Source organism: Anolis carolinensis, chromosome 3, assembly GCF_035594765.1.
Source record: "Anolis carolinensis isolate JA03-04 chromosome 3, rAnoCar3.1.pri, whole genome shotgun sequence".
NCBI lineage: Eukaryota > Metazoa > Chordata > Lepidosauria > Squamata > Dactyloidae > Anolis > Anolis carolinensis.
Window position 1 is genome coordinate 185047217 of NC_085843.1, and position 13153 is coordinate 185060369.

Consider the following 13153-nt stretch of genomic DNA (forward strand, 5'->3'; position numbering starts at 1 on the left):
CTGTGTGTGCATTTCTTGTTCTTGCATTTGGACTCTTCCCTCCCACGTCATGCCACTACTTCAATTGTTTATGCTGTTTGCTGCTGAAGAGTACGAACATTTGTCCTTTCCATGTCAATAGCAGGTTTTTGTGTTCTCTTTCATGTATTACCTGTCTACTCTCAGAATGTGTGCTTGCTGTCTGGTTTGCTTAAATTTGACAGTATTATAAGATCACATTGCAGCACTATCTTGTGCAGTCTTACCTGAGGTGAAGCTTCACTTAACACAGTAGAATTTGCACAGAAGTAAGCATGTATAAGATTGTCATGGTAGAAATAAAACTCATGTTCCATCTCCCAGGAGTTTGATTTTACAAGCTGCCCATAGTTGTAGGAACAGCACCTGTTTGCATTTCTTCCAGGGCTGTTGCAGATTCTGCAGCACTGTGATAGTCAACCATTAGCAGAGTTTATAGCCAGTTTGCAGAGCCTTGCTGCTATAGGCTTGCAAATGTATCTTTTTGTTTTGGAGACCGCCCCTTTTCCTAGGGAAAGAAGGCTCCATTTTGAGAAGCTTTTTGCCTTCTAGACTGAAGAAGAAAGAACTTAGATGTGCTTGTGTGGCCAAGCCAGGCCAATTCTGACAAAGCCATCGTAAGTACTGACCTGCCTTTAAAACCAGTGCTGAGCATAAATAGAGAAAGACTTGCTCTTTCTAAAAATAGTAGCTTAGCACTGGGGCAGAGAATATCTCAGGATTTCTCTGCCACTGGAAGAAGTTCTACCTACATCCCCTCAAAAACTAGCTTTGAGCTTAGATAGTTATAGACCTGCTCTTTCTGATAGTTCAGGGCTAGGGTAAAGAGGATCTCAGGATCTCTTTGCCTTTGGAGGAAGTTACACCAGCAACTAAAGGGGAAAAGCAAGAATGGAATATCTGCAAGGTTTTATAAGTTGACTATTTATATTTGCAACCTTAATTACGTGTGCCAAGTCTGCCATGGACTTTGTGAAAATAAAATTTTGTTTGATTGTTCAACTTGAAGTGCCTTTGGTTACTGGGATTTCCAGAGCTTCTAAGTAAGGCCCCGCAGTTCACCTGGGCAAAGGAAGAAGCACATCTTAAAGCTTTAAAAGGTGCCTGGGTGTGACGGCATAACTCACTTGAATTCAAAATGAAACAACATTACCATAGGGTAACACCATTGCATTGTGAGTCTTGATCAGGCATGGGTATATTTAGGCTCTCCAGGTGTTTTGGACTTCAACTCCCAGAAATCCAAGCCAGCTTACCAGTTGTTAAGAATTGTGAGAGTTGAAGTCCAAAACACCCGGAGAGCTGAAGTTCGCTCATGCCTGGTCTTGATGCTTACTACAGTAGTGGTCTCCTTGTCTTGAAAACCAGAACTTTATTTAAAAAGTAATGCATTGCAACATAATTAGGAAGAAAATATGTTTTGGGATAACCTTGCAAATATTATCATGAGTCTGATATCAAATCTTTGTTTACAAAGATTTTGCCTCTAGTTGAAAGCAATGGGGTAGCAAGAACACTCCTTTGTTTGTGACCATTGAATATGCTATGTTGTGCTCGGTTTCCTCAGTGGTGAAGACACAAAAGACTATATGTTCTTGGCATTTTTAAAAAGCATTTCATTTTAATTGCTAGACCATCAAAATACCTCATAGAAACATTGGCCTTAGATTTCCATTTTTCTTGTCCTCCCTATCCTGTTATGCAGTTAAGTTCAAATCTGTACATTAATTAACTTTAAAACAGCTTATGTGGTTTCCGAAACCCATTTCACTGATGGAATCTGAAATGAGATGCATTGAATTTATATTTTCCCATTCTAGTCCATATATACAGTTTTACTGGATAGCTTTGTGCTACCTCAGATTTATTCACCAGAGCTATATTGACTTGGATCGAAATGTATATTGAGTTACCCTGTTTTTAGGCCAGTGGTTCCCAAGTTTGTATTTCCAGCTGTTTTATACTTTAATTCCCAGAAATCCCAACCAGGATTGGTAGTAGTCAGGGATTCTGGGAGTTCAAAACCGAAATTCATATTGATCATGTTTAATCACGTAAGTGTGATTTATTGTTATAATTGTATTATTTTACTTTGTTTAATAATGTGTATTATGTTGTTATGTAATGTTTGTGTTGCTTTTATGACTGTAAACCGCCCTGAGTCCCATCCGGGAGATAGGGCGGTATATAAATAAAGTATTATTATTATTATTATTATTATTATTATTATTATTATTATTATTATCACTTGCTAGATGGTAAGTCAACATTTAAACAAATCCAGCTGATTCAATGAATTGGCACTAATTATTAATTGGTTTTCGGCTTGTTATATCTGGTAGGCCAAAGGAGGAAAACTGAAGTTTTAGACAATATGATGAAACCTAATTGTTGGGCTGGATCTTTGTGAAAGACATGCTAGTTCATTCTAAAACATCTTTGGTCCTTTATGTTTTGGTGAGGTCCGGAGGCAGCTAAATATTAGATGAGCATTAGGTCATTTATAGTCCTCCAGATGTTTTGGGACTGTATCAGATGTTATAAGCTTGGCCAGTGGTCCAGGTTGATGGAAGAGAGCAATCACATCTAGAGAGTCATAGGTTGCCCACTCACAGATTAGATGATCTCCCAGTTGTGCATGGAAGCCACTTATTGAGCAGCTCATATACAGGCAGTGAAATTTTGTAATTCAGCCACATGAGCAGGAGTAATGGCATGTTCCCCCTAGAATAGATGCTGCAGTTGCCCCTTTCCCCTGATGTAATTGAATCATTTTAGTATACCAGCCATACAGAAAGGCTTCACAGGAAAATACCTGACTTGTGCTTCCATTCCCTAGAAGGAAATGAGACTTAGGTGGAAGAAGCTGTTCCATAATACTTCACAGCTTGGTCTGTCTATCTCTTGCGAAGAAGATTGAGGTTACTTCACATGTGATGATTGTAAGGTGTATTTCAGCTTTGATTAAGAAAGGCTGGAGTTCTGACAGCACAATATTCTATCCTGATTTGGAGTCCCTTGCTTGATTGCATCCTTTATTGTGAGTGAAACTGTTTTGTGAGTTTTAATAGATGTAAAAATATTCAAATTTTCAGGTTTTTCTTATAACTTGTTTGTCATGAGGTCATAAAATTTCACTTCCCATCAGGCTTCATCTTTACAAATACCTGAACATGTTTTGATAACAGGCATTATGAAGTCTTTGAACGAGCATGCCCCAAATGTAACTCCAAGTGAGCATCATTGTGAAAGGCAAACTACATTCTGTGGTGTAGTGCCAACCTCTTTAAGAGGTGATTCTGACTAGACAATCACATGGATCTTAAAATTCTTGGTGTGCCCTCATTGCTGCTAAATGACAAAACTGTAGTAGCTAGCCTGACATCACAAAAGTAGTCTTAGCATTGAAGAATGAGTTTTTGTTGACCTCTCTCTGCAGATGTCAGAATTTATCTTCTACCCTTTCATATTATTGTTAATGTAACCACTGAGAAATGGCATTGTTGACTATCCTTGCTGTGGTGAAGCACTTTGAAAATTTGTACTGTAAGTGTTTTCATACAGAAGTATCCTATATTCATGTATAAGTCTAGAAAACTTAAGTCAAAAATAAATCCCAAAAACCTGGGTTGACTTATTCACAGGTCAGTGAAAACACTGTATCTTAACTCCTGTCAAAAAAGAACCATCTTCTTCTGGAAGTGGTGGAAGGCAAGGGCTTCATCCTTCCCAGAAGAATCTGAAATAAACACTGGCCACTTTCTTTCTCTCTGCCACTTCTGGCCTGTTTGAATGCCTGGGTGAGGAAATAGTGGCGGTGGTCAAGGGTGTCTGGTTCCCCAAAGGAGCATTGGTGCTTTCCCCTCTCTGCAGAATGTCCCGTGACTTATACATGAGATTAACTTATACATGAGTATATATGGTAGTAGGGGCAAGGGAGTGGGTGAGCAAAAACTTTGCACAGGTGAGGAAGGTTGATGGAACTTGTTCAAATGAAATTCCTGTTCCCATATTTTCCTTTTGCATTCATGGGGGTGGGGTGATATCATCTCATTTTCTTGAGATGACTCAGATTTATTTATAGTGATTTTTCTGAAGAGCTCAGAGTGACTTTTTTAGGTTTTCAGGAAGTCTGACAGAATTTCTTAACTTTAGCAGTGGAATGATCTTTGAGCTTTCCAGCCAAGCTCTGGGTTGACATTAAGCATAAGCAGGCAACTTCCATATGTTCCCTCTCGATTTTCTAAATGGCCCATGTTAAAAACTGCAGGATAAATACGTTTCATCTTAATGGTCACACACACACCAATTCTAAGTTAGAAATATATATTTAATTATTTCCATATCCATTTGGGCTAACTTTTGCTAGCTCTGTACACAGATTAAAAGAAGATCATAAGAACAAACTGCTTCTAGTAAAATGTACACCTGGACCCCAATAGGACCATGTTTGCGTTACCTGAATTCTATTTTTCCATTATAAGTAAATGGGCAGCCTTGCAGTTTATGAAAACATTATAGCAGGGATGTCTGAGCTTGCCCACCAACATTGCTATTTAGAGTGTTAGATCCAGAAGTTGAAGAAAAGCAAAAAGGATATCAGGTCAGAGTATTTTATCGAGCCAAGTCCATCTCAGCATGAATATATATCCAATGTCAGAAACATGAATGGAACCATAGAAGAGTTGTTGTATATATAGGTTGTTCAGCCCACTTAGGTGTTAACCATGAGTGTATTGTTCATTCAGCTTGGCTCTCCAGATTTCTGAATATGACCAGCCACTAGCTTGTTCTATCCAACATACTGTTTTTCATCTGAATATGTTGCCTTCTTCCATTCATGACTTGAGATAGGTTACTCATTTCCCGTAATTCTCCTGCCAGATGAAGCAACTATGTTTTCCCATTTCCTTCCTCTTGCTAACCCTGTTTAATCTTCCATGAACATCTGGATATATCTTTGCCATGGAAGATGGCAAATCAGTCTGCACATTTTCTCTTCCTCTTCCTCCTCCTCCATCATCTCCCTTCTCTCACAGCAGTGATTTTGGGAAGAGACGGAGCTGATATGTGAATTTGCAGCAATAGTAATGTAATGTTTTTATGACTGTTGCCCAGGAGGGCAAGGGGAAACTAAACCATCTGTTTTTCTGTCTTAGCCACAGACCAACAACAAAGCCAGTATAGTAAGCCCAGCAAAAGAAACGCCCCCAGTGCAGATGTCCATGGTATCTTTCCCAACCATTTCTTTGTCCTTGTTTGGTTTTTACTTTTGGTTCTTCCCTTGCCCAGAATGCTGCCTGTGCTGCTCTGTGTTTTTGCTTAGTTCTGTCTGCCATCCCTTCCCCTTCAAGAATGTCCCAGCCCCCACGCAAGTAAGAGGTGCAAAGCGCAATGGTGTCTGTATGTGGGGCGTGCAGCTTGTCCAATAGCTCTCATGGTGGGTGTGCTTGACTTTTTTCCCTTGAGGAGGATGCGATGGAGTGGCCAACACCATCCAGTCTCCAGAGAATAAATGAATGGAAACCTCTTTTGTTGTCTTATTTGCCCTGGAGTTTTCACTGTTCCCCACTAAGACTCTTGCGGCAGACTGCACATTCCTGAGTGACCTCTCTCTTGCCTTGGATAAAAACTGGGCAACATCTGCATGGGTAACAAATGAAAGATTACTTGAGTATTATGATATTACTATGTTTCTCCAGCAGCCGCTGCTGCTGCAAGACCTAGGGGTGGGAATGAAACTGGGTAAGAGTGGGCCATCTCCATAATTATCCAGGAATGAGTGCAAGAGCTTAGTGGGGCTCTGAGGCTGTATAGTTGCTTTTTACTCCCTATAAAGCTTTAAAGATTTTGTTTCTTCTTGGGATATTTCATAATTTGACTCTTCTATCATAAACATTGCACCCAATCATGCACTGGCTTTTAAAACCACTAGTCTTGATGCTGCTTAACTGATCTCCCCCCTCTTTTTACTGAAAATATATCATTTTGAAGACTATTTGAACTAAATATAGGATATTGCTAGGAAGAACTGGGGTGCTTTGACTGACAATTCTGTGAGAAAATTATGAATGTCCCATTAGAGAGAGAAATAATACCAGAAAATTGTGTGGGGAGACATGGAGACAAAGCCCTTCCCCAAATCTCTTATCTGTGAGTGAAGGGTTTATACAGGGTTTTAAAAATAATATGTTTTCAGATTATATAAACACTATCCTCCCAATAAGCAAGCACTATCTTCATTTCTTGTAAGAATTTACACAGGCTTTTTCCTGAGTACTCTTGTAAACTCATGCCGAAGAAGAGTTTGCAAGGTGAATTGGAATACCTGAAAGGCGTTGTGGCTTTGTCTCCATGTGATTTAAGATATTGTAGCTGGGTTTTACTCCTGTGAGGGAAAGGGGTGTGTGCGTGTTCACACCATCCTAGGATAGAAGTGTTTGTGCTTTGTTCTTGTTTGTCACTTTGCTCTCCCAACAGAAACTGCGCAGAGAGAGGAAAGCTTTGGACCCGGAATCTGATTCTTTATTTCTGTCCTCTTTCAATTAGGAACCACAAACTACTGTTGTCCACAATGCTAATGATGGCATAAAGGTAAGATGACGCTCGCAAAGGACCTTTGTAATCTCAAACAACCTTTTATGTTTCTCCCCTGAACTGGGTCTTAGAGTGCACTCAGAGTGTGGGCTGGTTGTGTAACAAGACAAAGAAGAAATGGTGAGGGGCTCATCCTGAATTCCATGTTCTGTCCCTGCCTTTTCTCCACTTAACAGAGTTCTGGCACAAAAGCTTCTACTTCATTTATTTTGTAACATTTATTATTCATTTAGCGTATGTGTTATTGCTGCTAACTGAAATCTTAGGGCAGGATTTCTCATTATGGGGGAAGGGGAGTTTGTTGCTTCCAAGGGCAGCTATGTGTTGACTGTTTTCTTTTACGTACAACAGAAAGTACTCCTTCTGACAACTTGTTCATGTTCTGTGTTTCCTCCTCCTCCCTTGCAACCAGCAGCCAGGAAAGGTAGATGCAGGGAGAGAAGAAAGAAACACAACAAATTGTTCTCCTACAACTGCATAAGAATCAAGTATTGAGTTATGTGGATGGCTCCTCACAGTGTGTAATTGCACTGTATCCTTTGTTCCTTTTCATTGGCATCTGTATATTTATGTAGAGACTTTGTGCCATCGTACCTTGTACATTGTAAGATTTCTAATGGAAAATATTTTTTAAAAAGAAAAACACACTGTCCATAGTATGATGCTGGACTTCCCTATCCCACACTTTCTGCCACACTTCATCAAATGTATCAGAGTGAATGAACATGCAAAGAGCAACAGTTACAGATTTATTTTTTAAGTAGTTTCAGAAGCTGGAAGCAAGAAATGCAGAATGATTGGTGCTTAGACAGGGGGGAAATGTCATGGAATTAGATTAAATAGGATGTTGAGTTATCTAGTCACAGGCTTAACACTGCCGAGTTTGGGTAAGTGGTCTTGCAGGACTTGTTTCTTATGGATGAATGAATGTAATGACTGATGAATGGATAATAACTGAGAGATATTGTAAAGAGATAGGTGACCAGAAAGTGAACTCTTCCATAGTTATGCTGCCACTACAGGAAAAAAATACTCCTCCATGCACAGGTAGATTCTACCTCATTTTAAAAACTGCTTCTGGAACAAAGTTTCCCTAGCACAAATCAGAGAAAAATTCACAAGGAAAGAGACTTTCCACTACAGCCACAAAAAGCTTGGGATACTGTTGCAGCTTAGCAAATTGAAAGTTCAAGATGCTCCTTACAGTTCTCCCTACGAGGAGACAAGTAGCACAGTTTCATCTATGGGAAGTTTCAAGGGAAAATCCTAATTGCAAGATGATCTGAAAAACGACTCATATGTGAATGATTGCAGTCTGTTATTTTATTTTGGTCTCTTGTTTCACCTGTTTTTATCCATTTCCCCCCTACTGTTTCCCTTGAACATGTCTGCTTTATTTGTCTGTGATGATGTTTCCATCTACAAACATTTTGCCTTGCAGGGTTCCACTGAAAGCTGTAATACCACCACTGAAGATGAGGACCTGAAGGGTAGGTGCCTCAGTAGAAAGCAACAAGGAATTTTAGAACCACTGAGACAAAGAGAACAGTTCCTATACTAAGTTCCTTACCTGTTGATTTGGGTTGATTAGTACTATTTTCCCAATTGCTGAAATAAGTGGTTGTAGTAAGTTAGGCTACTTACTACAGTTAGGCTACCGGTTGTAGTAAGGAAATTGCTAGCTCCCAGACTTGCAGGTATCTTAGTGAGGCACGTTTCTCTGCCTGGTTTTACCTGTCCAAAATTTTCCAGATTTACAGGAATTTTTAGAATTCATGTAATCTCAGCAGTTTTGAAGAGAACAAAGGTGCTACTTTTATGCTCCTAACAGAAACAGAAAAATAACAGATTGCCCTTGAACTCTTTCATATGTTGGATCAACATGTAAAAGCAAAGAGGAAAAATAAACTTTCATTGCTTTCAATATGCTAACAATTGCATCTACTGCACCCAAACATAAATGGTCTGCATGTGTAAAGCAAGGAGGTTTTTTGCTATTAGGAGGAGAGTGTTCTGTTGGTAGAGGTATGATATTTTCCCAAGAGCATTTCGCTTTGAAGCCTCATCTCCTCGCCTGCCAGCTGAGAAGAGAGAGGGTGCCACAGAGCTCTCTCCATCCAACCTGACTGGAGACATAATCCTGGCAGCCAGCTGTTCAACTTCCTCAGTTACAAGAATTGCCTCCATTCATATCTCCTATCTAGTCATGACTCCATCAACACATCCAGTTCTTCTTTAGGTTAGGTGGACATATTTGTGGGTCTCATAATGCTCTTTTAGTTGCATATAATGATATAACAAATCTAAGGTTGGCAGCAAAGAGTTATTTTTCTCAGGGTTCTGTTGAGTTGCTTAAGGTATTCCAAACATTCTCAGCACATTTTAGATAAGTTTTCCAATATTTGGCATTAAATTCTCCTATCAAAAGAATGTTCTGAAAATGTGAAGTGTTCCTTTGTCTCAGGTGGACAAGAATCACAGAAGTATTGTGGTAAATAAGTGGTCCTCCTTAGACTGTATTCAGCCACCCCACTCCCATTTCTAGACATACAGGGAAATAGATTAGCAATATCTGCAAAAAGCTCATAGCAGCAGTCTCTTTTTGAAAGAAGGTATTTAGATCTGCTACTTCCCATTCTTTGGTAGAAAGACCCTCCAGCAAAACTAGTTCCAGCCCATCCTCACAGATCTTGCTGTTCCAGAGCCAGCCCTTGAGTCTTTCTACTTTGCTTGAGGAAATTGGAAACTAAGCAGGGTTGGTCCCTGATTTTTTTTTCTGCCTGATGTGAAAGAAATAATGGCATCCCTCATTCCTTATTCAGAAGCAGAAATTAGAAGTAGCATGTTACAAGAAAATATTACTTGTAGTACGTTACTGGGGCAGGGTTAACAAAGTGAATTTGCAAAGTAATCTGACAACTGGTATCTTCATTATTTTTGATGTAACAGTGGTTACGTGTTATTTTCCAACTGCTGGGCGTGGGACACCCCTACTTTTAAAGGATGTTTTAAGGAGGTAAACTAAAATATTAGTAAGGTGCTATTTTAAAGTGACACATAGCAGGCAACATTCCAAAATCTGTACAAGAGATAATTAGACTGGCAAAGGAATCTTACTTCAACACCAGTAATGGAGCATCATCATTTGTCACATCACCTGAAGGCAACAGATTCTCATAAAGCTTGTAGGAGAGATGGTGCAATGCCACATTCTCCTCCAGCAAAGGAGAATTGCTGCTGCTGATCATTCCACATCACCCAGCGCCTGCCAGCAGAGGCAATTGTTGCCCTCTGTCTAATGATAGGGTTGATCATGGATGTGACAACAGACTAACTAAACATTCAAGGTAAGAGCTTTAGCTCTTTTGCTTTCTTTCAAACACTTTCACTCTATGCCTGCTTTATTTTTGAATGGAGATTTGAGCTTTTACAGAAAAGGAATATGGTCAGTGAGAAGTGGTAGAAGGGGAGAGTTCTGAGGTGAGTGTCGATTGCTCAGAGGTCAAGCGCATACACAAAATCCTTGCATGTCCTGTTAAAAAGATTTCTGGTAACAGGATTTGGGGGGAACATGGCCTGCTGTCTTGGACAATTACTGCCAACCAGAGTAATAGACAATATTGAATTAGCTGAGCTGGTGGTCTGAGCAATTCAAGGTCATTTCCACAGGCTTGCAAAAGAAACGCTTCAGACATCATGAAGTTTTTATTTTTCATTATCTATACAGGGCATACAATTTCTTTTTTTCTAGTTCTGTTATCTTTACATGGAAAAGCAGTGCTTGCTTGAGATTGATGTAGCTATACTAGCTACTGAGGGAAGGAATTCCCTGTAATGTCCTCTTACACATGTGTGAAGGTACCATTTCCCAGAATACTTACTTTTTGGCAGTCCAGTCATCTACTGGAGCTTAAGCCCTGTATCCAACATTCTTATGAGAGTGTATTTAGTAGATGAGCTGCTGAGACCTCGTATGCAGGAATTCTTCACTGTTTATTAGATTCAGGTCAATGGGGAAAATGTTTCAGGCCCTCACACTTGCTAGCTTTGATGTCAGCTACAAAAAGATGTGCTGAGAAGCTCAACCCTCAGCTGTATATAGCGCCCACTACAAAACCTTTGTACAGAGCCTTACCGTTGCTTTGATGTCTTGTTCCATTCTCTTTTTTTTTTACTGAATGTACATTGTTTTTGCTTTTGTTTTTGTGTGTGTGTGTGTTTTGTGTATATTATTTTAATTCTTTGCAATGCAAGCGCCCCCTCTCTCCATCGGGGATGGCAGTTCAGTGCTCGAAGGACGGAGTCACTGTGAGAGCAAAACCCAGACTGAGTCCATGCAGTCCCAGCTTTCTCTCTGTTATTCAGCCAGTAAGTCCAGGGGTTACAGCATCCTTTCCCTGCCTTGACTCACTCTTCCTCTTCTCCTCACTTCTCATTTCTCTGTACCCCTCTATTCCTGCAATATTCTTTCAGAATATTGATTCTCATCTCCAGAACTCTAGTCTTTTAATTCAATTCATCTTCTTTCCCAGAACCATCCCTTCCCACGTAACACTTTCCAGAGAGATTCCTTTTCCTTTTCACTTCACCCTATAAATAAAATGAAACAATTATTTGGCTGATTTTCATTCCCTGTTTTCCTTTCCAAGTTACCAGTTTTTCCTTGTGATTGTTTTAATGCTTAGACATATGACTATTGATATGTATACTCAGATAGTCCACATTGTTTCTACATAAATGCATGGTTTTGTAAGATAAAGGGCATGATTCGGGACATGTTCAGGGATATTTACTAGTAAATTGAAGTCTACAATAGCCATGAAGATCATGCTGAAATGTTTGTCAGATTGTGGCCCCTTAGCCTTTGTTTCTTTTATATGAAGAAATAATTTGGGTATGGACAAGCATGAAACAAAACATAAAATATTATTAGAGGTGATAGAATATGTGTTCTTTTTTCATTGCAAACAGTTGAATAAGGAAACCTTGATAATCTAGAGCACAAGTATATGCCCGATATTTTTGACTATGAACTCTTGTTAATCTGGGCCAGCATGGCCAGCTCCTCTGGGTTATGGGATTTATAGATTTTGTTTATTGAGAGATTGGCAAATTGCCTCCCTCTAGTTTCCTACTTCTTGTATATGGAAGAGAATAGACAGCATGTCAACTTCAGATGTGCATATTCATATACACATTTCAGATTTTTTTCCCCCAGTATGTGTGCTCCATAGGCAAAGAATAATATTTGAAATGCCTCTGTATGAGTTGGTTGACCACTACATCTCAATTAAAATAGATTCTTTGTATCATTTTAGTTATGAAAAAGCACCACTGTTTTCCATATGCTTTCAGCAGTCCATTCAAATTTTTATCTATTGTTTGCCCAGGTCCTGGATACCATATATGTATAACTCTAAGGTTTTTAATTTAGGTCCAGGTACAGCTCCCAAATTAGCTTCGCTCAAGTAAAGCCCCAGTCCTTAGTAACAAAGCAGTTACTCAATCCTCAAGTTTGTCTAACTGAACAGAGGTTCAGGCAGAATTCTTTTCACATGCTCTCTGTAAGCCCTTTGCCGTCCACCAGCTCAGGTTTGGAAATTTTCTTAAACTTGGTCATAGAAGCTTTAAGATGATTCCGCTCTCTTGACCTAAGGCTATAAAAAGCTGTATCATTTGGGCAAAGAGCAGAGAAAAGTTTTGATTCTCTATAATCTGACAAAAAAGATATTCACTCTTTGAACTTCAAAATTTTGAGAACAAAATGGAAACAAAATGCCTTAGGCCTGGTAAAACAGTTCACACGTGGCCCTTTTTCCTTATTCCTGAAATCATTTGTCCATAATCCTGAAGAAGATTTTTTAGCTTTAATTTAAATACTCTTACTCCCTGTTACTAGACATAGTGCTAGCTATACTCAGTATTCCAAATAGCCAACCGTGTAAAGAGGAAAAATACAAGTTTTGAATATTTTTTCCTAAGAATTGTGAGTATAATTGGCTTTTTTCTAGAACGTATCTATTTTTCCTATGAAACAAACATCATTTCACCCTGTGATATGAGGTGTATTCATGTAGACTTCTGAACTCTGGTTGTTGATCATCACTCATATTAACTTTGTAACCAGGAAGGCCCCCTTATTATAAGCCCTCATTTAGACTTCTAAATCTTCAATTTTGAGAGGACCCCCCCAGGCCCAAAAGTAGTCTTGTTCCATCTTTTAAAATTTCTCCCAGAGGCCCTGGGTAGGATAAAAGGCAAAACAGGGTGCTGTGCAGGACACACTGCTTAGTCTAGTGTCTAAGAGAGATGTTTTCACTTGTTCTCAAAACTGATTTACATTTATAAAGGATAGAAGTTGCATGAATCTGCCAGTGATTAAGTGGGATATGCCTAGGACTGTTCATTTAGGGCTCTCATCTTCTGCCTCTGTTTCATCTTTCATCTTTCTTATTGGGATCTCAAGGGAAAGCATGTGATGGAACCTGTAAGGAATTTGGAAGAAGTTGTCCCAACAGTTAAATAAGAATCATATATT

At 39.3% G+C, this 13153-nt stretch overlaps 1 protein-coding gene across 25 annotated transcripts in view; it reads left to right on the forward strand.

Annotated features, from left to right (window-relative positions):
- camk2g (calcium/calmodulin dependent protein kinase II gamma) overlaps positions 1-13153 on the forward strand; it is a 209604-nt gene that overhangs the window by 175182 nt on the left and 21269 nt on the right. For 9 of the 25 annotated variants that reach the window (XM_008114262.3, XM_008114261.3, XM_008114263.3 and 6 more), the window contains 4 exons: positions 5178-5246; positions 6568-6612; positions 8057-8105; positions 10870-10983. In XM_008114262.3, the coding sequence (XP_008112469.1) occupies positions 5178-5246; positions 6568-6612; positions 8057-8105; positions 10870-10983 (277 nt within the window). The remainder of the gene's footprint in view (positions 1-5177; positions 5247-6567; positions 6613-8056; positions 8106-10869; positions 10984-13153) is intronic. The other 16 variants (XM_008114265.3, XM_008114267.3, XM_062977462.1 and 13 more) reach the window with 3 other exon arrangements.